Source organism: Dunckerocampus dactyliophorus, chromosome 1, assembly GCF_027744805.1.
Source record: "Dunckerocampus dactyliophorus isolate RoL2022-P2 chromosome 1, RoL_Ddac_1.1, whole genome shotgun sequence".
Taxonomy (NCBI): Eukaryota; Metazoa; Chordata; class Actinopteri; order Syngnathiformes; family Syngnathidae; genus Dunckerocampus; species Dunckerocampus dactyliophorus.
The window spans coordinates 4,832,409-4,856,776 of NC_072819.1; the positions used below are offsets into that span (position 1 = coordinate 4,832,409).

The window sequence follows — 24,368 nt, forward strand, 5'->3', positions numbered from 1 at the left end:
TAATAATAATGTTTTTTTTTAAGTAATATTTTGAAATATGCACTTCGTGATACATTCACAAACTATAGCGAGACCTCTAAGGTGCCCATGTACCACAAGTAAACTAGTACGACTACTACTACTAATAATAATGTTTTATAAAAATAAGTACTGCAAAATCTTCTTCTTATAAAGCATTGTGTATCATGAAATCATGAAATACTATCGAGCATTACAACCTAAAGCAAGGATTATTTGTACCACGACAAAGTACTACTCCTACTACTGTCATATATATTTATATAACTATATATTTATGTAAATATGTGTATTTCATGTACAAACCACAGTGAGTCTGCTACTACTACTACTAATGATAATAGTACTTAATAGTAAGAAAAACTACACAAACTATGGCGGCATCTAAGGAATCTGTGTATGACAACAAAGTAGTACGGAGACCACAAATAATAATACTAATAATAATGCAGTATATATACTGTAATAAATATATATAATATAGTATTACAAAAAACATATCACTAATAAAATACCTGTGCAGTAGTATGTTTAATGCTTGACATCCCTCACACAGTATCTAACATTGAATAAAAAATAAATACATTTTTTTTAATCCTTCTTGTATTGTTGACAGCATAAGTATTATTATGACATTTGACCTCAGTTAAACCTCTTTGTATTTGATTTTCCTTTCCATGGTACTTTAGATGAATACTGTACAGTAATACATTATAATTCCAGTTAAAAGCGCGGCGCTATTTGGTGTACTGCCCCTTTAAGAGCGCCTCGGCGCCTCTCAAGTCGCGGCAGACATTTTTCAATGCAAGATTTTTTTCTTGCATAAATTATGTTCATGACGTAGTGGCGAAAAGGGCACATTTGTGGCGATTCCCGCCGACTTTGCTCCTCACATGGGCGCTGGTGAGGTTCCTGGAGGCTTTTTTTCGGCGTTGCCTTCGCGGCGAGCCTGGTGGAGAGAGGCCAGACTCCCCCAAAAAACACACACATTGCAGCCCTCCTTCTTAGCCATGCAAATGGCTTTTGTGTGTGCGGCCACTGCGCCTGTCTGGGAGCTGAGATGAATTTTTAATTAGGTGTGCCTGATACAAACTGTCACACTGTTGAGATTTTTTCCGCGGGGGTTCACCTGGGCGAGGTAAGTTGGGCGATGAAAGACTATTTTGGTAAGAAAACATAGTGCAGAAAAGACGAGTCCTGTCGCCTCGTCCTTGCTGGCAGCAGCCAAACTGCGACAGGAAATGAGTTTGGGTTAATATGCAATGCTCGCAATTAGCATAATTTATATATTTATGATAAAGAGAGAAATACATAATACTGGTGTCCTAAAGTGACCGACGAGACTGGCAGTGAGTGGTGCCTGCTGGGGAGACCATTAAGTTTTCACACCAGCATGTCCATCATCATGTATCTCATTTTTGGCGTCTCAGTTTTGCATTTTCCTCATGTACATCAGTGCGTTTGATGCCCCCACCCCCTCCTCCCTCAATGATGTCCTCTGCAGCCAAAGTGCAACACAGTGGGGCCTGTTTATAGGCCCCTTCAAATAGTCTGCTCCATAAATAACCACCACCAACAAAAAAAAGCCTGCCTGCCACCAGTCTTTCCAATAAAATGTTGGTGTGTTTCAGTTTTTTTTTGGAGCCATGAAGTCCCAGGACCTTCCTGCCAGAGACGCCCCGGCGCTTACCGTCAACGAGCAGGTAACTCATCTCGTAACGGAGAAAACTTTCGGGGAAAGTAAGCGAGAAAGCAGCAAAAGATGCAAAGCAAAGGATGTAATCAAAAGGAGATGACCTGAAAAAACTAGCAGTTAAGCTAGAGAGATATTTTTTTATAATAAATATCTCATGGAATATATTATCTAGCCTAGATGAACACGCCCTTCTGTGTGTCTGTAGCTTTTATGCTACAGCCACACCTGTCTCCGGCAAGGCTATTTAGCACTTTAGCACTTGATCCACTTTGGACATATTCACTGTTAACTCTGCGCTTGTCCAATGTAATAGATGCCTTATATCACATGTACAACGAAGGAGGACACAAACGTTAGTGACACTAGCGTAGCTATGTGATGCTACAGTGCTAATGTTCCACTCACATTCCAACAGCAGCATCATGCTAGGTTAGCCTATTCGCTGACGAAAAACAAGTGGGTCAAATTTCCAGCTACCTCGTCTGTAGTTGACTGACGGATAGTTACCGGAGCTTTATTTTAAGATGTGTAGCGAAGCCTGTGTTTTTGCTGAGCTGCCCTCTATCAAGTGTTGGGTGTAGTAGGCTTAGATTTATTAGGTATTTATAAATAAAGCATTATAATATGTCAGGATTAAAGCTGTTCCTTATTGTAAGAAACAAGTCATGCTGACTCCCTTAGCATACGGTGAGAGCATTAAGCTTGAAAGGCTGGAAGCCCCCCTTTTGCGATGCTACATACTGTAAGTGCTCCTCATGGATTCTTTTGTGCACAAATGGAGCAGAATGTGCCCTGCAATCTGAGGTCCTCGGGTTTATTTCCCACCTTGCATCCCCTGTCATTCATGGCTCGAACAAGGCATCCATGGGGGCTGTTTTTAAGAACCTACTGCAAAAGCAGTAGCCAAGGATCCTTCGTGTGACAGGGGCGTTCTAGTGTTGCCGCAAAAACGCCAGTCAAAGATCCTCTACGGGATAGGAGCGTGCTGCTGTTTTTTAAAGATCTACGACAAAAATGCTAGTAAAAAATCTTCTATATGACAGAAGCTCTGCCGTTTTATAAGGATCTCCTGCAAAAATGTCAAAGATCCTACTTTTGACAGGAATGCACTGCTGTTTTTAAGAACCTACGATAAAAACACAAGGTTTTCTATATTACAAGAGCACAGCAGTTCTTAAGCACCTGCTGTAAAAACATCAGTCAACGATTTACTTAATGACAGCGGTGCTGTTTTGAGGACTCTGCTGCAAAAACATGAGTCAAAAAGCATGCAGTTGATTTTAAGGATCTACTGCAAAAATCCTTGTGAAAGATCCTCTATATGAGAGAAGAGCGCTGCTGTATTTAAAGAACGACTGCAAAACCGCGAGTCAAAAATCCTCTCTATGAAAGGAATTCAGTTTTTAGGTATCTTCTGCAAAAACGCCAGTCAAAGATCTTCTATGTCACAGAATCACTCTGCTGTTTTTGAGGACCTACTGCAAAAACACTAGTCAAAGATCTTGTACAAGTATTTGATCGGAGCACTGCTGTTATTAAGGATCTACTTGAAAAATGCTAGTCAAAGATCCTCTATGTGACAGAATCACTGCTGTTTTTAAGGACCTACTGCAAAAACACGAGTCAAAGATCTTCTATATGGCAGGAGCACTGCTGTTTTTAAGAATCTAGGGCAAAATGCTAATCATAGATCCTCTACATGACAGGAGCACTGCTGTTTTTAAGGACGTACTGCAAAAACGCTAGTCAAAGATCCTCTATATGAGAGAAGAGTGCTGTTGTATTTAAAGAACTACTGCAAAAACGCTAGTTAACGATCCTCTCTACGAAAGGAATGCTGTTTTTAAAAATCTGCTGCAAAAACATGTGTCAAAAATCTTTTATATGACAGGAGCACTGCTCTTTTTTAGACTCTACGGCAAAAACGCTTGTGAAAGAGCCTCTATATGAAAGGCTCACCGCTGTTTTTAAGTATCTACGGCAAAAGTGCTTATCAAAGATCCTCTGCATGACAGGGACACTGCTGTTTTTAAGGATCTACTGCAAAAACGCTCTATATGAGAGAAGAGCATTGCTGTATTTAAAGACCTGCCCCAAAAAAAAAGACGCTGCTCAAAAATCCTCAATATGACAGGAATGCTCATGCAAAAACATGAGTCAAAGATCTTCTATATGGTAGGAGCACGGCTGTTTTTAAGGATCTACTGGAAAAATGCTAGTAAAAGATCCTCAATACGACAGGAATGCTGCTTTTTGGAATCTGCTGCTGCCAAAACGGGAGTCAGAGCTCTTCTAATATTACAGGAGCACTGCTGTTTTTAAGGATCTACGGCAAAAACGCTAGTCAAAGATCCCTTGTAGGAGCGAAGAGCGCTAGATAAATAGACAGATTTAGATAGATAGATACTTTATCAAGACACTACTGCAACGAGCCTCGTCAAGGATCCTCCATATTACAATAACGCTGTTTTTAGGAATCTACACTGCAAAAATGTTAGTTGCTCCCAAGTTTTGAAGTCACGGGTCGGTCTGATGTCAGTCATGGTTCAGTCAAGTTCCTGCTGGAGAGTGAGGACCCACATTCACGTTGCATGTTGTAAAAACAGCTGGTGTGTGTGTGTGTGTGTGTGTGTGTGTGTGTGTGTGTGTGTGTGTGTGTGTGTGTATGGTAGCAATGTTATTCACTCTGTTGGGAGGAGGAAAGCATCGCTTGTGTGCTGCTGCTGCTTGTTTTTTGGTCATTGGTGTGTTTTAACATTGCTGGGCTTCTCTGTCCTCCTTAGCCATTCACTGTCTGAGCGCAGACGTCTTTTTTCAGCCCATTTCAAATCCTGCCCTTTGACATTCCCTGCCGGAGGCTACCAGGTATGCATCCTCCCTCCCTCGCTCTCGTCCTCTCGTCCACCAGCCCGGGCTGTCCTGTCCTGTCCTCTCACTTTCACGTGCATGTCAACCGCCATCACTCAGTAGTCGTCCTATTTGATGTAGAAAATCCAACAGGTGGGTTAGTTTGACTGAAATAGCCATTTTTTCAAATACAGAGGAACCTCCAAAGTCTGACCTTTGACTGGAATTATCCAGGACACATCATGTAATGCGCGCTCATCTGCCCCAGGGTCAAACTGTCGCCATGACAACACCTTGACAAACTGTACAGGCACATTTTAAAGTTATTTTTGCAAGTGTAAAAGTAAGCCAACCGCGTCACAGTACCATCTTTCTGTGTGAGTTCCACATTTCTTCCCCATGTTGTACTGAGCAGCGAGGACAGAGACGTGTGCGCCACTTCCTGCTCTATGGTTGGCGTTACATTTTTTTCATCTTTGCCATGACCACAGGGGTGTCCAAACTTTTCCCACCGAGGGCCACATACTGGAAAAAGGAAAAGATGCACTTTGATAACACATGCACTGTAGAGATACTAAGAAGTTATATTTCAAGAAAAAAATGTATTTCAGCTTTGTGATATGAATGAAAAAGCCTATTATTAATATCAACTTCACTTTTTGCTCTTTTTTCCCCATTTTTGCTGTTTTTTCTTAAAATTTTCCAAATGATTCAACTTACTTCTTTAATAATCTTTGTAATCGTTGTGTTTCTTTAATATTCCAAAAATTGACACGTTTGTGTTCCGAGTTTATTCGTATAAAAATACAACATTTTTCTTTTTAGAATTTGACTTCTTTCTCGTAATAGTTTTAATAGTTTTATTCTTACAAATTACAGCTATTTTTTTAAATGTCTGCTGATTTGTTTTTTCATTTTCCAACTACTTCAGCTTGTAAATTTTGTTCTTGTAATTATGACTTTATTCCCAAAATGACCTTATTCTCCTAACGTACTAACTTTTCGGCAAACTCATTTTCAAAAAAATACAACTTTATTCATTATTTTGTTTGTTTCTCATAATATTACAGCTACAATAGCGTGTTTTTTTCTTTAATATGTCAACTCTATGCTACTAAAATGACATTATTTTTCCTCTTAATATTACAAGTTTATTCTGGCAAAATTGCGTCTTTTGTTATTATTAGAATACAACTTTTTTTCTCTTCATATTTTGACTTTATTCTTATTAATTACAGCTTTTTTAATTTCTGCTGTTGGTTTTTATTAAAATTCTACAACTCTAACTTGTCCATAGGTATGAATGTGAGTGTGAATGGTTGTTTGTGTATATGTGCCCTGTGATTGGCTGGCCACCAGTCCAGGGTGTACCCCGCCTGTTGCCCGAAGTCAGCTGGGATAGGCTCCAGCATGCCCCTGCGGACCTAATGAGGAGAAGCGGTATAGATGGATGGATGGATTTCAGCTCTGTGTTACTAAAATTACATTATTATTCCTCATAATATTACAAGTTTATTTTTGTACAATTCTGACTTTTTTTCTTGTTTTTCTTTTATTCCCATAAAATTTTGACTTTATTCTCATAACATTGTAGCTTTTTCCATCCATCCATCGCGGGGGCATGCTGGAGCCTATCCCAGCTGACCTCGGCGACAGGCAGGGTACACCTTGGACTGGTGGCCAGCCAATGGCAGGGCACATATAGACAAACAACCATTCACACTCACATTCATACCTATGGACAATTTAGAGTCTCCAATTAACCTAACATGCATGTTTTGGGATGTGGGAGGAAATACCTCCCACGGAGTACCCACACACACCCACACACGGGGAGAACATGCAAACTCCACACTGAAATGCCCAACGGAGAATCTAACCCAGGTCTTCCTGATCTCCAGACTGTTACTGTGTTGGCCAACATGCTAACCACTGGACCACCGTGTGGGCCCCATTGTAGCTAATTTTCCAAAAATGACATTCTTTATTTGTTATGTTTGTTTCTCATAATATTGAGACTTTAAAAAACATTACTTTTCGATAATATTTCAACTTTATGCTACTAAAATGGTGTTATTTTTCATCATAATATGATGATGTTATTCTCAAATAATTCGGACTTCCTTGTTAGATTACAACTTTTTTCTCTGAGTATGTTGACTTTATTTTGGAAAATTACTTTTGATTTTTCTATTTGTGTTCTTTTTTTCTTTCTTCTTTTTTTTTTTTTAAGCAGCAACGACCGCAAATGACCCCGGGCCACACCTTGGACACCCCTGCATTACTTGTTCCTTTCTGTGCTGGCATCACACACCACAAAAAGCAAAACACACTTCCAGCACCAATAAGAATGGTACTAATAATAGTAGATTTTATTTAGATGTGCCTTTCATGGGCCCTCAAGGGCACTGTACAAAGCCTAAAAACAGAAGCAATGACAATAAAACAAATCAAAATCATAAAAAATGTAAGGATGTAAGTTTGCCTTTAGAGGTTCCACTGTAGTAGCTTATTAGACTTTTCTTTACCTGTTCAATGAAAAGCCTTGTCGGCTCAAAGTGGGATATTTCCTACTTTCCTGCGTCTCTCGAATTCATCAAAAGCAGTCTGGTAGTTTAATAGCTTGTTTCTCACAGAATGAGTAACTAAAAGAAAAGTAGAACAGACTAAAGGTTGGCATTTTTTTCCCCGTCTGTTCGTGTCCAGGTCATCGTGATGTCCGGCCAAGAGACAATACGCGTGCTGGAGGTGGAAGTCGATGCGTCTTCTTCATCGGTACCGGAAGGGAAGAGGAGTGAAGGGAAAGCGGAAGAGGGAGGGGCTCAACCCGAGGGAAGCCTCCCACGGGACGACCATGTTGGACACACGCCACAAACGGCGCCCGCACAGGCTCCGCCGCCTGCCGCCCAGACGGTCACGCCGACTGTGCCCATCAGCGTATCCCTGCCGCCGCCTCCAGCGGCCGCCGTCACCGTGCAAGGTTGTCCGCAGGTATGACGTGGCGTACTACAATAATGCTACAAAATACGACATAACTTGAGTACTTGTTAGCCAGCCTGCTCTTTTACCAAACAGGTTCTGTCCCAGGAGAGTTTGGCCACGCTGATGACTGCTGGTATGTTGGCCCAGACGGGCTCCCTTGGCCAGCCCCTGCTCATCCCCATCGGTGGCCAGGGGGGTCTGGCTGTCCTCACCCTGCCCACAACCAACGTGGCCACTCTGTCTGGGCTTGCCACCGCCACCACGCAGCCTGGAAACCTCCTCAAGCTGCCCTTTGCTGGCCTTCAAGGTGAAACATAGCCATTCAACCATGCATGATGCTGAGTTTTGCCGGCTATTTCTGTAACATAATAATGAAAATACAGTCATACCTTGTTTATCGTAGTTAATTGGCCATAAATGAATTTCCGTGAAATAGGATTCCTTATGTATAAATTGAATATTTTTGGACTTAGAGCATAGAAAACCTGTTTCTGACCTCCTAAATATGTTTTTTTAACATTATTAGAGCCTTCTAGACATGAAATAACACACCTATAGTCACCTTTACACTCATATTATGAGAAAGACATAAATAAGACTGGTGCTCGTGTGTGTTGCTGTAAATGTGTTCCGGTGGTGCAGACAGGAAGTGACGTCGGGGGTTCAGAGTGGAGTTTTAGCTTGGCCTGGTTACGGCCGCAACAGTAGCCCGTATTAGGGATTATGCAATAAAAGCCCGGCGATCAAGTCTGGTGCTTGTGTGTCTCACCCAAAATTACCGAAACATTACTGACACCTGGTGACCAGTGTAGAGTACTACATATCAATGTCTTTGAATGCCTCTTCATTTAGCCAATTTTATGCTTGAACATTATTAATTATAGGCAAAGACTGCCCCAAAATTTGCTTAAATATGCATATTTTTGTATTAGTCACAGGCTGTAGTCAACCAGGAAACAGCATGATTTATTAATTCATATAGTTTTGCGCCAAGTGGTGAGGGATTACTGTATTTGCTCAGATTGATATGTCTTATTTTGATTTTTTCAAAAGTTTCTGTAAGTAAAATTTTTGTTCAAACTGTCATATACATCAAAAGAATTTGGCAGATTTTCACTTTATTCAACGGTAATCCCGTTAACACTGCGAAAAATATTGAAAATTTCAGTTACCGTGAATCAGTGTTGTCCAAAGTGTGGCCCTGGGGCCGTTTTTGGCACACAGCTAATTTTTTATTGGCCCATATTTAAAAAAAATGTTAGTGGGATAAATAATGAGATGCTACACTAATTTGCTTTGACGAAGCTTGAGCAGTACGCTTGTAAATGACTATGCAGACAAAAAGAGCTAGGTTTTCCTTTCCACTTTCTCATGCACTCCCAATCATTGTAATTAGAGCATTTATTGGAGTTCCCTCTGCAAGTGGAGAAACTATAAAACATAGCAACACACTTTCAACAGTACATGGTGGATGTCAGGAAGTGGTGATGACTAAATAACGTCTGAACATTGTCTTCTTGTCCCCTCAGCTGCAACAGTTCTGAACTCGGTTCAGCCTCAGCTGCAGACCAGCACACAGGCGGTGTTCCAGTCTGCAGCAGCTTCCATACAGCCGGTGCAGACCACCTTGCAGCAGCCACAGCCCACATCGGCCGCCAACGCTCCTGCCGCCCAGGAGTCCGCGGCTCAGGCCCCCCTGACGGCTGCCGCCGCCTCCCAGGCTAACCTACCTGTGGCGGCGCTCCAGACGGCGGGGCTCTCCATCAATCCTGCACTTGTAAGGACGCCAAGTCTCAGGTTCACCAACAGCACGCCACTTTGAAAACGTCTGCTTTTCACTCACTCAGATCAACGCCGCCTCGCTGGGAGCGCAGACCCAGTTCCTCAGTTCGCTCACCTCCTCCCCCATTATCACCAGCACCATGTCCAACATGGCCGGCATCACCAGCCAGATCCTGACCACCGCTCAGGGACAGGTTGGTCTGTGGTTTTCATCTGAATATGCCTAATGAATCGGGGGCGGGGGCAATGAGGGATGGGGGATGGTGGATAGTACAGCAGATTCACATTTCACATTCGCACAAATGTGAAAAAACTATGGACGCACCCGTTAAAAGAAAAACATTAAGGATGCAACTTTTCCACTTTGATATTTTGTAAAGCAACATATTTAGATATTCTAAGAAGTTATATATAGTTCAAGAAATAAATGCATCTCAGCTTTGTCGTATAGGTGAAAAAGCCTATTATTAGTATCAACTTTGCTCTTTTCTCTTTTTTGTGGTTTTTGTTGTTTTTTAATTTTCCAAACATTTCAACTTTCTAATTAAATAATCTTTGTAAATTTTCTTAAATTTCTTACATTTTATTCCCATATTTTGACTTTATTCCCATAATATTTTCACTTTTCCCCAACCTCAAAATTCTATGATATCACGACTTTTAAAACATAACATATTTTCTATATTTTAACTCAAATTATTATTTTTCGGCATAATATTGCGAGCTTATTCTCTTAAAATTGTGACTATTTTTCTTTTAATATTTTGACTTTATTCTTGTAAAATTCCATCTGTTTTTTTTTCCCAGTCTCGTAATGACTTTATTCCTACATTTTGACTTTATTCTCGTAGCATTACAACATTTTCCGCAACTTAAATTTCCAAAAATTACAACTCTTAAAAATTACAACTATTATGACTTAAAAAAAATATATATATTTTTCTTTTATACTTCAACTTTATGCTACTAAAATGTCATTTTTCCTCATAATATTATGACTTTTTGTTGTTAGATTACAACTTTTTTTCTCTTAATATTTTGTCTTTATTCTTGTGAAATTACTGCTGATTTTTCAATTTTAGCTTGTTTTTTTTTTTTTTTTAATCAGAAATATTTTTATTGTGTATTAAGTATTTATTGTATATTAACTGTAAACAGTGTTTGCCGGAAGTTTGGACAAGAGAAAATCAAGAATAACAAAAGAAACAACCAAAAAAAACCCAAAAACATAAGGCAAACCACACATAGCCAGAAGAGACAGAAGCCCAAATCTGGGAGGATAAGACAATTAAATGTAATACAGCCAAAGCAAATGGATAAACAACAAAAAAGTTAAACAGTAAATGGGCAAGGGAGGGGAAATAATATTGAGGAGATCAGTTAATTTAAAGTAATGGAAATACGCTAAGAAGGGTCCCCATACATTCTGGAAATTTCTTCTGCGTTACAAAATCAGTAATGTATTTTCTCTAAATTTAAGCAGGACATGACATCTCTTAGCCATTGAGCGTGGGTAGGCGGGGCAGCATCCTTCCACCGTAACAGAATTGCTCGTCTGGCAAAGGGTTGCAAATTAGATTGACAATCAGGGAAAGAGTTTGGAAGACTTCCCTGTAATACGTCCCCAAAGTAGGACTCGTTTGTTTTTTTGTTAAATTAGATTTTTTAAGATCTGCCACGGGCAAAAAAAAATAGCAGCAGGCCACAAATGGCCCCCAGGCTGCACTTTGGACACCACTGGCTTATGATATGTCTCGGACAGTAATTCATTTTAAATTCAACAACTACATGCGTACAGTAGGGATGTCCCGATCCGATCTTCAGGATAGATATCGGCTGCCGATCCACTGTATTTTGGAGATCGGATAATATCGGCTTCCGCCACGAAATCGGACCGATCCGGTTGCCGTATAACATTTGTTAACTCTGGGCCACACTCCAACATGGTAGGTGCGGTAATGCGCCTCAAAGCAGGTTGCCACTCGACTCCCACCACCCGCAAGAAGAAAATGCAACACCACCATGCAGACATGTCCGCGGCGTACCATGGTGAAGTTAGTTTCACATTGAACGTTGGATATTCGGCTCCACAGCTACAGTAGTAGTTCTCCCTCACTGTGCCTGGACTGCTCTGTCATTGTACGAGGAGCTTGTACGCAGTGGCAGAGCTGTGTGACTCCCCAGCCACCCCACTGGCCATCTAGACATTTCAGGTATCAACCTATTGCCACCCCTATGTGAGTAATGGTCTCACCTTGGCCACCCCAATGAAAAATTTCTTGCTTCGCCACTGCTAGCACGGGGAGTGCTGGTCTAACCGCTGGTTGTTTATACTCGGGGCTGTGAATAAATTACTATTGCGCTGAAGAGAGTTTGTTCCAAAAAATTCATATGCCAAGATTAACGCGTTAATAACGTGCGCACGTCCTGTTTGACCTGCGGCCGACGCCGTAGTTTGAGGAAACACAGTGGCGATTGTGTAGCTACAAGCTGTAATTAGAGGACCATGTGGCTTAACGGAAACGGCGTCTGACTTTGAATGAGAACATTAAGGGTTCAAGTCCCTTCGTGGTTGTGCTTTTTTAAATAGTTCTCAAATGTTTGGTGGTTCCACCTGCCTAGTTGAGGAAATTATCCTGAAAGTTTCAGTAATAGTTCTAGATGAGTGCATGACAGTAAGGAATGGGAGAATAAGGATGTTACTGTGTAATGCAGCGGTGTCCAAAGTGTAGCCCTGGGGCCATTTGCGGTCTGCGGCACATTCTAAAAGTATAATTTCTTGGGCTGTCAAAGTTAACGCGTTAATACGCCCTGTTTGACCTCCTTGGCTCACACCGTAGTTTGAGTATAACGCAGCGGCGACGGTGGAGCCACAAGGGGGAGCAAATATTGAGCAGAAATCCATCCATCCATTTTCTATACCGCTTATCCTCAGTAGGATTACGGGGGTATGCTGGAGCCTATCCCAGCTGACTTCGGGCAAGAGGCGGGGCACACCCAATGGCAGGGCACATATAGACAAACAACCATTCACACTCACATTCATACCTATGGACAATTTAGAGTTATTAATTAACCTAACATGCATGTTTTTGGAGTGTGGGAGGAAACCGGAGTGCCCGGAGAAAACCCACGCACGTGCGGGGAGAACATGCAAACTCCACACAGAGATGCCCATCAACATCAAATTAAAAGCATGAAATGAATACAAAGCCACCATCCACCAAGACGAGCCTGGAGTTTGTTTGTCAGAGAACAAATATACACAAATAGCGTCCCTGTTCGAGAGTTTGTGTCCCTTCGTGGTTGTGTTACTTTAAAAGCATTTGATTTTAGAATTAGGGTGAGGATCTCAGTGTAGAGCCGCTGCTCCTTCACATGGAGAGGAGCCAGTTGAGGTGGCCCGGGCATCTAGTCTGGGCACCGCACATGTGTGGTGTCCTGGGGAACTGGTTCAGTGTGACTGCCTCCTTCTATGAAAGGGCTAACAGAGGACCATGTGGCCTAACGGATAAGGCGTCTGACTTCGGATCAGAAGATTGAGGGTTCAAGTCCCTTCATGGTTGTGTTTTTTGCACAGCATACTTCCCTGCATTCATACTTACTTTACAATGGTAATGCCCAAAATGAGCGTTAATAACGTGCACGCTTCCTGTTTGACCCTCGGCTGACACCGTAGTTTGAGGAAAGGCAGAGGTGACTGTGGAGCAAATATATATAAAAAAAGTTGATTGGTGGACTGCGTGGCCTAATGGATAAGGCGTCTGACTTCGGATCAGAAGATTGAGGGTTCGAGTCCCTTCGTGGTCGTTTCTCTTTAGTAGCATTTGATTTTACAATTAGGGTGAGGATCTCACAGTAGAGACACCGCTCCTTCACATGGAGAGGAGCCAGCTGAGGTGGTCTGGACACCTCTCTGGTGAGGTGCCCAGGAAAACTGCCCCTTTGATCACCTACGAAAAAGCGCATTTGGACTGAAAACAAAAATCAACCTGCAGCCTGATCGACAGAGGACCACATGGAGAGGAGGTGGTTCAGTGTGACTGCCTCCTTCTATGAAAGGGCTAACTGAAGACCATGTGGCCTAATGGATAAGGCGTCTGACTTCGGATCAGAAGATTGAGGGTTTGAGTCCCTTCATGGTTGCATACTTCCCTGCGTTCATACTTACGTTACAATGGTAACACCCAAAATCTGTTCAACACGCTGTACAGCTTGGTGGAAATAGCTTATTATGGTCGTAATGCAGTCACCACTGGCACAGGGTGTGATCTAATTAATAAGACATCATTCACTTTCAGAACATTTCGTGTTGTGCTTGTTTAATAGTTCTAAAGTGTTTGGTGGATCCTCCTACCTAGTCAATAAAATTATCCTGAAAGTGGCAGTAATAGTTCTATTTTTCAAAGATGAGTGCAGGCCAGTAAGGAATGGGAGAATAAGGATGTTACTGTGTAATGCAGTGGTGTCCCAAGTGTGGCCCGGGCGCCCATTTTGGGCCGAGACAGTCTTTTTATTGGCCCACGGCACATTCTAAAAGTACACTAAGTCCCCTACTAACGAACATCCGACGTGCGAACATTCGGAAATACGAACACAAGCCGACTGGTCTATATTTTCATGTGTTTTGCCTTATACTGTAAGTCCATATTTATACTGCTACATGCTTGACCAGCAGAGGGCACTGTGACACTGCTAATGGGACCAACAGATACAGGAAGACGAGGAAGAGGAGAGAGGAAGGCTAAGAGTTTTATGATACAACCCGGACAGAGCGTGTGATTAAAGTTTATGAATAGTTAATAGGCCTGCTTAATTCTACACCACCCACAGAACACTACCTCTTTTAGAAGAGTCTAACGACGACGACCATTTGTCCTTTTTTTCAATAACTCCTCCTCCTCCACCACAACGACGTATGCTCGACCACTCCTCTTCAAAGGTAAATAACATTTATCATTACGTATTATTATATCACTTTTATTATTGTTTTTTTCATTAATTATCCTCGTTTAATATTACTACTGCATCCAAACTCATATTTACATACATACGCATATACTGTATATGTATACACGTACATGTAGTACCTATATCATTGGTAATATTACCTTTTCCCCTACTTAAGAACAATTGGACTTAAGAACGGTCGTCTGGAACCAATTGTGTTCGTAAGTTGGGGACTTAGTGTATAATTTGTGGGGCTATATATAAAAAAACGCTGCGCGGTGGACAGTGTGGCCTAATGGATAAGGCCTCTGTCTTCGCATCAGAAGATTGAGGGTTCGAGTCCCTTCGTGGTCGTTTTTCTTTAGTAGCGTTTGATTTTACAATTAGGGTGAGGATCTCACAGTAGAGACACTGCTCCTTCACATAGAGAGGAGCCAGCTGAGGTGGTCTGGACACCTCTCTGGTGAGGTGCCCTGGAAACCTGCCCCTTTGATCACCTATGAAAAAGCGCATTTGGACTGAAAACAAAAATCAACCTGCGGCCTAATCGCCAGAGGACCATGTGGCCTAATGGACCAAACCCTCACTCTTCTGATCCAAAGTCAGGATCAGAAGATTGAGGTTTCGAGTCTCTTTGTGGTTGTGCTTCTATAATAGTTCTCAAGGGTTTGGTGTTTCCTCCTGCCGAGTTGATGAAATGATTCTGAAAGTTGCAGTATTACTTATCTTCTTCAAAGATGAGTGCAGGCCAGGAATGGAAGACGAAGGACGCTACTGTGTAATGCATGGGTGTCCAAAGTGTGGCTCTGGGGCCCATTTTTGGCCCGAGGCAGTCTTTTTATTGGCCCACGGCACATTCTAAAAGTATCATTTCTAGGGCTGTTAAGGTTAACGCATTAATAACGTGTGTACGTCTCAAATGGTGAGGAGCCAGTTGAGGTGGCCCGGGCATCTAGTCTGGGCGCCTCACATGTGAGGTGTCCTGGGGAACTGGTTCAGTGTGACTGCCTCCTTCTATGAAAGGGCTAACTGAGGACCATGTGGCCTAATGGATAAGGCGTCTGACTTCGGATCAGAAGATTGAGGGTTCAAGTCCCTTCATGGTTGTGTTTCTTGCATCCATACTTCCCTGCGTTCATACTTACTTTACAATGGTAATGCCCAAAATCTGTTGTACACGTTGTCCAGCTTGGTGGAAATAGCCTATTATGGTCTTAATGCAGTCACCACTGGCACAGCGTGTTTTCTAATTAATAAGGCCTCAAGTTTTGGATCAGAAGATTGAGATTTTTTCGTGGTTGTGTTTGTTTAATAGTTCTAAAGTGATTGGTGGGTCCTCCTACCTAGTCAATAAAATCCAATAAAATCCTGAAAGTGGCAGTAATAGTTCTATTTTTCAAAGACGAATGCAGGCCAGGAATGCAAGACGAAGGACGCTACTTTGTAATGCATGGGTGTCCAAAGTGTGGCTCTGGGGCCCATTTTTGTCCCGAGGCAGTCTTTTTATTGGCCCACGGCACATTCTAAAAGTATCATTTCTAGGGCTGTCAAGGTTAACGCGTTAATAACGTGTGCACGTCTCAAATGGTGAGGAGCCAGTTGAGGTGGCCCGGGCATCTAGTCTGGGCACCTCACATATGAGGTGTCCTGGGGAACTGGTTCAGTGTGACTGCCTCCTTCTATGAAAGGGCTAACTGAGGACCATGTGGCCTAATGGATAAGGCGTCTGACTTCGGATCAGAAGATTGAGGGTTCAAGTCCCTTCATGGTTGTGTTTCTTGCACGCATACTTCCCTGCGTTCATACTTACTTTACAATGGTAATGCCCAAAATCTGTTGTACATGTTGTCCAGCTTGGTGGAAATAGCCTATTGTGGTCGTAATGCAGTCACCACTGGCACAGGGTGTGGTCTAATTAATAAGGCATCAAACTTTGGATCACAAGATTGAGATTTTTTCGTAGTTGTGTTTGTTTAATAGTTCTAAAGTGATTGGTGGGTCCTCCTACCTAGTCAATAAAATTATCCTGAAAGTGGCAGTAACAGTCCTATTTTTGTGCAGGCCAGTAAGGAATGGGAGACGAAGGATGTTACACAGCATACTTCCCTGCGTTCATACTTACTTTACAATGGTAATGCCCAAAATCTGTTCAACACGTTGTACAGCTTGGTGGAAATAGCCTGCAGTCTCCACTGGCACAGGGTGTGTACGGTTAGTTCACAGGTGTCAAACTCGAGGCACATATCGTTTTATGTGGCTCATAAAAGCCAGAAATAATGCACATGTATTTTTAAAATTATTGTATTTTATTATTTATAGAATTTTTTTATTTACAGTATACTTAAATGTTATTATTATTGTTTATTTTTACTTTTTAACATATTTATATTATATTACACATATTTAAAAAATCATTTTAAAAGAAAGTATTTTTTCTGTCTTCTTCTTTCAAACGTTTCCTAGGTGATCGGAACGCTCCCTCTGCTGGTGAACCCAGCCTCCCTGGCCGGGGGGGCTGCTACCCCTGCCCTGCCCCTCCAGGGTCTGCAGGTTCAGACCGTCACACCGCAGTTGCTCCTGAACACGCAGGGCCAGATCATCGCCGCGGTGGGGAACGGCGCCACCGCCGCCGCCCTTGCCGCCTCTGCGGCGGTGCTGCCCAAAGCGGCCGCCCCACCCGCAGCGTCCAAAGCCAGCCCCCAGGTAGACACACTGCTTTTACAGTCAGTCTTTTCAAAGATGGTGTCTGATTTGTGGAGTTTGATCACCCACCCACCCTCCTTTAGGCCACAGCTGCCAGCCAGTCGCCCGTCATCATCGCCCCGCAGCCGTCAGTGCTCAAGAGCGCCACCACGCCTTCCTGTGCGGCCCCCGTGACCTGTGCCGACATGGCTAAAGTGGGGCAGCTAGTCAGCAGTACGTACTGTACATCTGCTCCTCTAATCTGCCGGCGCCGTATTTTAACCAAACCCCCCCTGCCCTCTTTCCTGCAGAGCCCCATCAGGCCACCAGCGGCGAGGACGGTATCAATCTGGAGGAGATACGAGAGTTCGCCAAGAACTTCAAGATCCGTCGGCTGTCGCTGGGACTCACGCAGACGCAAGTGGGACAGGCTCTGACCGCCACGGAAGGCCCCGCTTACAGCCAGTCGGCCATTTGCAGGTGAGTTACCCCTCTTGTTCCTAGAGTGAGTAGACGGCTCACATTTCAGCAACCGTCCTCTCAAGGAACGATACTGTAGAGAGGTATGCACCTTAGAGTAGTCAGTGTCCAGCTTGTATCGCAGTATAGCTTTACCATCCACTGAAGAAGTGGAAGAGAGCTGTAAAATTTGGTGTTTCTGGCTACAATTCTCTCATACTGGCCCCTGGATGTTCAACAGGGTACCTCATGGCAAAGAACTCTCTGAGGATTTAAGAAATAGAATTGTTGCTCTCCACAAAGATGGCCTAGGCTATAAGAAGATCGGTTCCACGCTGGAACTGAGCTGCAGCACGGTGGCCAAGGTGGTGCAACGCTTTTCCAGGACGGGCTCCACGCGCAACAGGCCTCGCCGGGGTCGGCCAAAGAAAGGTCCCGCCTCCAACGGCTCCCCCGGGGATGCAGGAACAACCCGTGCAGCTCTGCTCAATTCCATGCCCAAGAGGATTAAGGCGGCGCTCGATAGCAATGACGCTCACACGGAATATTGACGTACGGTTTTGGTGTACTCACTTGTGTTGCCAGATATTTACACAATAATGGCTGTGTGTTGACTCATTGCCACTGGATAGTCAATCCGCACTGCTATACAAGCTGCACACTGACTACTCTAAAGTACTTTCCATAGTGTTGTCACCTTGACAAGAATAAAATGCTTGCTGAAATGTGTAATAAAATTGTATTTTTTTTAATGCAAACATGTGGTCTGTTATATCTGTACTGTGTATGTATCAATTATTGTTTTTTTACAGTTTGAATGATATTTTATTTAGATACTGTACTCATAATCTCCGCTGAAATAAGAGTGACTCTATTATTTGCTCTATTAGCTGCATAGAATTAAATACATGTAAATGTAATAACTCATAAGATAGTGAAACTATGAAAAATATTTAATAGAATTACATTATTAAAAAAATATAAATGAAAGACGTGACAACATTATGACATTTATTTAAGAATATATAATCGAGCTAAGGAATAATGTCTTGCTTGCTGTAAATGTATCATTAAAATGTTATTATTTTTATTTCTGATGCAACCACGTGTTATATTTTATATATATGCAATATTTATGTTTTTTGAATTATTTGTTGTATTATGATTCATTGTATTTTATTTATATACTGTACTTATAATCATACCATCTCCGCTGACAAAAGACTGGCTTTTGGCACTGATGATATAAGATCAAATATGTAATATAAAATAAAATAAATATTTTTTAAAATGTAATATATTTTTTAGTAAAAAAAATGTTGATATTTTAGGAAATATATAATTAAGGCACTGATTATACAAGAAAAATAAGCGATAGAAGATATAAAATAAGATATAAAATTAAATAAGAAAATTAAATATATTTCTAGTAAAATATTAAAATATTTGCATATATTATGACATAAAACTGACTGTAAAACTCATTTCTTCTCAAGTGTAGTGAAACAAATATGTATTTACGCTCCTATAAGAGATCATGAAACTATCAAAAATATTTGATATATTACATCAATAAAATAATTTAAATGTTTTCCCTGACACGTATGACACGTAATATTATGACTTTTTTCTCGTAAATGTACGACTTTATTCTCGTAAATTTACTTGATTCTCGTAATATTAAGACTTTTTATCTAGTAAATTTGACTTTTTTCCTGTAAATGTACAACTTTATTGTCGTAAATTTACATCTTTTTTTTCTTAAATTTACACCTTTATTCTCGGACATTTATGACTTTATTCTAGTACATTTATGGCTTTATTGTTGTACATTTACGCCTTTTTAATGTTGTAAATATATTTAAAAAATATATTGTAAATTTATGACTATATTTTTGTAAATTTACAACTTTTTTTGTAAATTTGCCCCTTTATTCTGGTACATTTATGACTTTATTCTCATAATATTGCAACTTTTTTTCTGGTAGTATTACGACCTTATTCTGGTAAATTTACATCCCTTTTCTCTTAAATTGAAGCCTTTATTCTCGTACATTTATGACTTTATCCTCTTAAATTTATTACTTTATTCTTGTAAATTTACGACTTTATTCTTGTAATATTATGACTTTTTATCCCGTAAATATACAACTTGTTTCTTGTAAATTTTCGATGTAATTTTTGTACATTTACAACTTTTTTCCTGTAAATGTGCCCCTTTATTCTCATATAACTTTATTCTTGTAAATATATGACTTTATTCTTGTAAATTTACGACTTTTTATCTCGTAAATGTACAACTTTTTTCTTGTAAATTTACGACTTTATTCTTGTAAGTGTACGACTTTATTCTCATAAATGTACGCCTTTTTATCTTGTAAATATACATATCGTTTTTATATCTTTTTTTCTCGTAAATTTACAACTTTAATTTACAACTTTTTCTCATGAATGTACCCCTTTATTCTCATACATGTACGACTTTATTTTCGTAAATTTACGACTTTATGATCATACATTTACGACATTATTCTCATAAAATTACGTCTTTTTATCTTGTAAATACACAACTTTTTTTCTTGTAAATTTAGGACTGTATTTTTGTTAATTTACAACTTTTTCTCGTAAATAAGTGCAGTAAATGTTTATTCTTCATTTTTTATTATTCTCGTACATTTATGACTTTATTCTTGTAAATTTACGCCTTTTTTTCCTGTAAATTTACAACTTTATTCTTGTAATATTATGACTTTTTTTTCATAAACGTACGACTTTATTCTCGTTCATCTACGACTTTATTCTTTACGCCCTTTTATTTCCTAAATATACAACTTTTCTTTCTTAAATTTACAATTTTTTTCTCGTAAATATATCCCTTTATTCTTGTACATTTACGACTGTATTTTTGTAAATTTACTTTAACTTACTTTAACTTTAACTTTTTCTCGTAAATAAGTGCTGTGAATATGTATTATTTGTTATTCTCATATATTTACAGCTCCGACTTTATTCTTGCAAATTTACGCCCTTTTATCTCGTAAATATACAACTTTTCTTTCTTAAATTTACAACTTTTTTCTCGTAAATGTATCCCTTTATTGTTGTACATTTACGATTTTATTGTTGTAAATTTACGACTTTATTCTCGTAATATTAGGACATTATTGTCGTAAATTTACGCCTTCGTATCTTGTAAATATACAACTTTTTTTCTCATACATTTATGACTTTATTCTCGAAATCTCGAATTTCCTCACACTCAGTGAAGAATAATAAGTCTTTATGTTTATCATGCATTGTTTTTTAAGTTAATGAAATGCGTAGAAGATACAGATGACTGTGTATTTTTTTGGCATTAAATGACATGATTGCATCGGTAATTGTCTATTGCAAATGTCAGTTAATTCAGCTTAATTCACTTCAACACTGAGTCTCCTGTAGTTGCCAGGTGTCCGGTTTACAAAAGCAAACAACCACCGGAGGATATTGCTAGTGGCATTAATGCAGTTTATTCAAGAATACCCCAACTTGGCCATCACTGCATTTGGGGTATTATTATGAGTAGCATCTGGCAGCTTTGTCAAGCATTGCATAATTGAAGGAATCATGACCACGAAGGGACTCGAACCCTCAATCTTCTGATCCGAAGTCAGACGCCTTATCCATTAGGCCACGAGGTCATCTTCTGTCACCACAACATGCCTTCTAAGAATAACGTATGTGCCCCCTGGAAGGTTTGAAAAGCTGGACATCACCCCGAAGAGCGCCCAGAAGCTGAAGCCGGTGCTGGAGAAGTGGCTGGCCGAGGCGGAGCACTGGAACCAGAAGGGCCAGCAGAACCTGATGGAGTTTGTGGGCGGCGAGCCGTCCAAGAAGCGCAAGCGTCGCACCAGCTTCACGCCTCAGGCCATCGAGGTGCTCAACTCCTACTTTGAGAAGAACTCGCTGCCCACGGGACAGGAGATCACCGAGATCGCCAAGGAGCTCAACTACGACCGGGAGGTGGTGCGCGTTTGGTTCTGCAATCGGCGACAGACGCTGAAAAACACCAGCAAGATTAACATTTTCCAGGTGCAGTAGGGCAAAGACGGACCCTTTTTTTTTTGTAAATACCAGAAAATAACAAGGATGTTACTAATAATCCAACAAATCAATGCTGCAAAGTACTGAAGCATGTCCTTTGCTTTCAGTACACTTCAATACTATGTACACTGCGTACATAGTTCGTGAGTGTGCACATTTCGGCACTCTAGTGCTGTCCCAAATCCATTACGGCCGTTGGGTGCTTACCCCCGGAAAGGTTTGGTAGTCCCACCTCTTGTGCTACGTAGCCAAGATGGTGACTTTTGAGGGTGGTAAGTGTCCATCACTACACACTTACCATTTCGACTGGTTTGAGTGCACGGACACGCACAAGACAAGAGCTGTGTCTCAGATGGAATACTTCAGTTAGTACACTTCAATACAGTATACTCTGTATTGCACACATTTTGACGGCGTAGTGCTGTCCCAAATCCACTTACCCGCTTCTTCTTCTTCTCTGCTTTTAAGTTTGGAAACATGGTTTGGTAGCTCCACCCCTTGATGAAGATTGCACTCACCATTTGTGCGCAGTGCATCATCGGACAGTGCACTGAATTAACTGCACGTATGCACTCAAAAGACTAGAGCTGTGTCTAGCATGGAATTAATACTGTGTACACTGTGTACTTAGTTCCTGAGTGTGCAAATTATGACAGGGTAGTGCTGTCCCAAATCCACTTCCCTGTTTCTTCTCCTCTGCTTTTTAAGTTTGGTAGTCCAACCCCTTGCGCTACACAGCCAAGATGGCGACTTTTGAGGGTGGCAAGTGTCCATCGCTGCACACTCACCATTTCGACTGTTTTGAGCGCAACACCCAGGCACTGACGGTACACTGCATTTACTGCACTTGTGCACTCACAAGACAAGAGCTGTGTGGAATGGAATACTTCCGTCAGTACACTGCGTACTTAGTTTTTTAGTTCAAACATTTTGACAGTAGTGCTGTCTTAAATCCACTTACCCACTTCTTCTTCTTCTCTGCTTTTTAAGTTTGGAAAGGTTTGGTAGTCCACCCCTTACGCTACGTAGCCAAGATGGCGACTATCGAGGGTGGTAAGTGTCCATCACTTGCACGCTTAGCACTGCAACCGTTTTGAGTGGAACATCTAAGAACGGACAGTGCACTACATTTACTAAACTTATGCACTCAAAAGACTAGCGCTGTGCCTCAAATGGAGTACTTCAGTCAGTATACTATGTACACCGTGCACTTAGTTCCTGAGTGCGCCAAGATGGCGACTGCTGAGGGCGGTAAGCGTCCATTTTGAGCATTTTGAGTGCAACGTCCGGGCGTTTCCGTGTGCAACAGCAAGTTTAAGGACAATCAGCGGTGTTCTTGATAATCATAAAACATGAAGTCCCGTGACATGTGTTGGATTTTTTCTACTTTGGTACGTTTTTAATACGTTTTTTTTTCTCCTCCCGGTGATGCCGTGAAAGCAGGTGGTTGTTGGTGTTGCCAGTTTGATGCAAACATCATCATGTTTTCTTTTGATGAATCCTTTCATTTGGGATGTTAATCCGTGTTGGGTTTTTTTTAAATAAAAAAATTCAATTTAAAACAAGCCTGATAGATTAGTAACAGATTTTACAGACATTTTAATGATTCTAATATAAATCAAATAAGAGACAGACTTACAAGGTGAGCGCGTGTTGTTTTTGTTGTTGCTTTTTCCTACTTAACTAGTTTTTTTCACCTTTATTCTTCAACAATTCTTTGCACTTTAGAGGGTAAACGGCGTGACGGGTGGTTTTGTATGTAGCGCGTTGGTGGCGGGACATTTGATGAGATTTGTGAGGGTGTTTTTTTGTTGTCGTTTTTGGACATGAAAAGGATGTAGCAGCATCGCAATGTCACAGGGAAACACACGCAGGCTAAACGCCAGATAAGAAGGCTGTCATGGTCGACAATAAATCATCCTCATGCTTTTGCTTGCTGTGTATTTTATAGAAGGACTTGTGAAATAACTCCATACTAACTTATAAAAATTCAAATTAGAATAATACCGTGCTGTACGTATATCTTTAATGACATTTTATGTGACTGCAGGAGGTTTTGCAAGAGGAGGGAAAACACTAAAGTTGTTTTTTTTTTTGTAATTTTCTGTCTGAAAAAGTAAATAAACTTGTCTTTACTAATTCATTATTCTTGTTTTTGCCTTTTAACAAGAGTGACTATCATTTTTTTGCAGGACATACATCATATAGATGATCTTTGATGAGCGTTTCTCTTGCAGAAGGTCCTTAAATGCAGCAGAGCACTCCTGTAACTTAGAGAATGTTTGCATAGCCTGTCCTTAAAAACAGCAGTGCTCTCCTGTCACAAGGAGGATCTTTGATGAGCATTTTTTGCAGTAGATTCTAAAAGACAGCAGAGCGCTCCTGTCATATTGAGGATCTTTGAGTAGTATTTTTGCAGCTGGTCCTCAAAAACAGCAGAGCGCTCCTGTCATATAGCGGATCTTTGAGTAGTATTTCTGCCAGCTGGTCCTCAAAAAGAGCACTCCTGTCATATAGCGGACCTTAGGTTATTGTTTTTGCAGTAGATCCTTAAAAACAGCAGAACTCTTCTGTCATATAGAGGGTCTGAGTATCATTTATACAGCTGGTCCTCAAAAACAGCAGAGTGCTCCTGTCACATAGAGAATCTTTAATCACTATTTTTGCAGTAGGTCCTTAAAAACAGCAGAGACCGCGCCTGTCATTTGGAGGATCTTTGATTGTATTTGTGCTAGATCCTTAAAAACAGCAGAGCTATTCTGTCATATAGAGAGTCTTTGAGTATCATTTATGCAGCTGGTCCTCAAAAACAGCAGCAAGCGCTCCTGGAGTATCTTTGTATTTGCGGTAGATTTTTAAAAACAGCAGA

At 40.9% G+C, this 24,368-nt stretch overlaps 1 protein-coding gene and 6 non-coding genes across 10 annotated transcripts; 6 read left to right on the plus strand and 1 right to left on the minus strand.

Annotated features, from left to right (window-relative positions):
* The first annotated feature begins 779 nt into the window (after positions 1 to 779).
* On the plus strand, positions 780 to 23,629 carry pou6f1 (POU class 6 homeobox 1). Of its 4 annotated transcripts, XM_054794262.1 has the most exons (11): positions 780 to 1,156; positions 1,650 to 1,721; positions 4,498 to 4,579; positions 7,268 to 7,552; positions 7,637 to 7,850; positions 9,073 to 9,320; positions 9,391 to 9,519; positions 16,739 to 16,978; positions 17,062 to 17,191; positions 17,269 to 17,437; positions 21,151 to 23,629. In XM_054794262.1, the coding sequence occupies exons 4-11, from the start codon at positions 7,277 to 7,279 to the stop codon at positions 21,494 to 21,496; spliced, it is 1,752 nt and encodes a 583-aa protein (XP_054650237.1). In that variant the 5' UTR covers positions 780 to 1,156; positions 1,650 to 1,721; positions 4,498 to 4,579; positions 7,268 to 7,276; the 3' UTR covers positions 21,497 to 23,629. The 4 variants fall into 4 exon arrangements, with proteins under 4 accessions (XP_054650237.1, XP_054650220.1, XP_054650228.1 ...); XM_054794245.1 differs by lacking the exon at positions 4,498 to 4,579; XM_054794253.1 differs by lacking the exons at positions 4,498 to 4,579; positions 21,151 to 23,629 and adding an exon at positions 17,658 to 18,329.
* trnar-ucg (transfer RNA arginine (anticodon UCG)) lies at positions 12,819 to 12,891 on the plus strand. Its single transcript has one exon. It is a non-coding gene; the product is annotated as a tRNA-Arg (tRNA).
* On the plus strand, positions 13,063 to 13,135 carry trnar-ucg (transfer RNA arginine (anticodon UCG)). The gene has a single exon. It is a non-coding gene; the product is annotated as a tRNA-Arg (tRNA).
* Positions 13,399 to 13,471, plus strand: trnar-ucg (transfer RNA arginine (anticodon UCG)). Its single transcript has one exon. It is a non-coding gene; the product is annotated as a tRNA-Arg (tRNA).
* trnar-ucg (transfer RNA arginine (anticodon UCG)) lies at positions 15,310 to 15,382 on the plus strand. Its single transcript has one exon. It is a non-coding gene; the product is annotated as a tRNA-Arg (tRNA).
* Positions 15,975 to 16,047, plus strand: trnar-ucg (transfer RNA arginine (anticodon UCG)). The gene has a single exon. It is a non-coding gene; the product is annotated as a tRNA-Arg (tRNA).
* Positions 21,024 to 21,096, minus strand: trnar-ucg (transfer RNA arginine (anticodon UCG)). The gene has a single exon. It is a non-coding gene; the product is annotated as a tRNA-Arg (tRNA).
* Positions 23,630 to 24,368: the final 739 nt, after the last annotated feature.

Bases quoted from the DNA above. Each gene is read 5' to 3' on its own strand.
- pou6f1 (XM_054794245.1), top strand. From the start codon at position 1,665: ATGAAGTCCCAGGACCTTCCTGCCAGAGACGCCCCGGCGCTTACCGTC. The intron at 7,553-7,636 runs GTATGACGTGGC...TTTACCAAACAG, and splicing joins CCGTGCAAGGTTGTCCGCAG to GTTCTGTCCCAGGAGAGTTT. The intron at 7,851-9,072 runs GTGAAACATAGC...TTGTCCCCTCAG, and splicing joins GCCCTTTGCTGGCCTTCAAG to CTGCAACAGTTCTGAACTCG.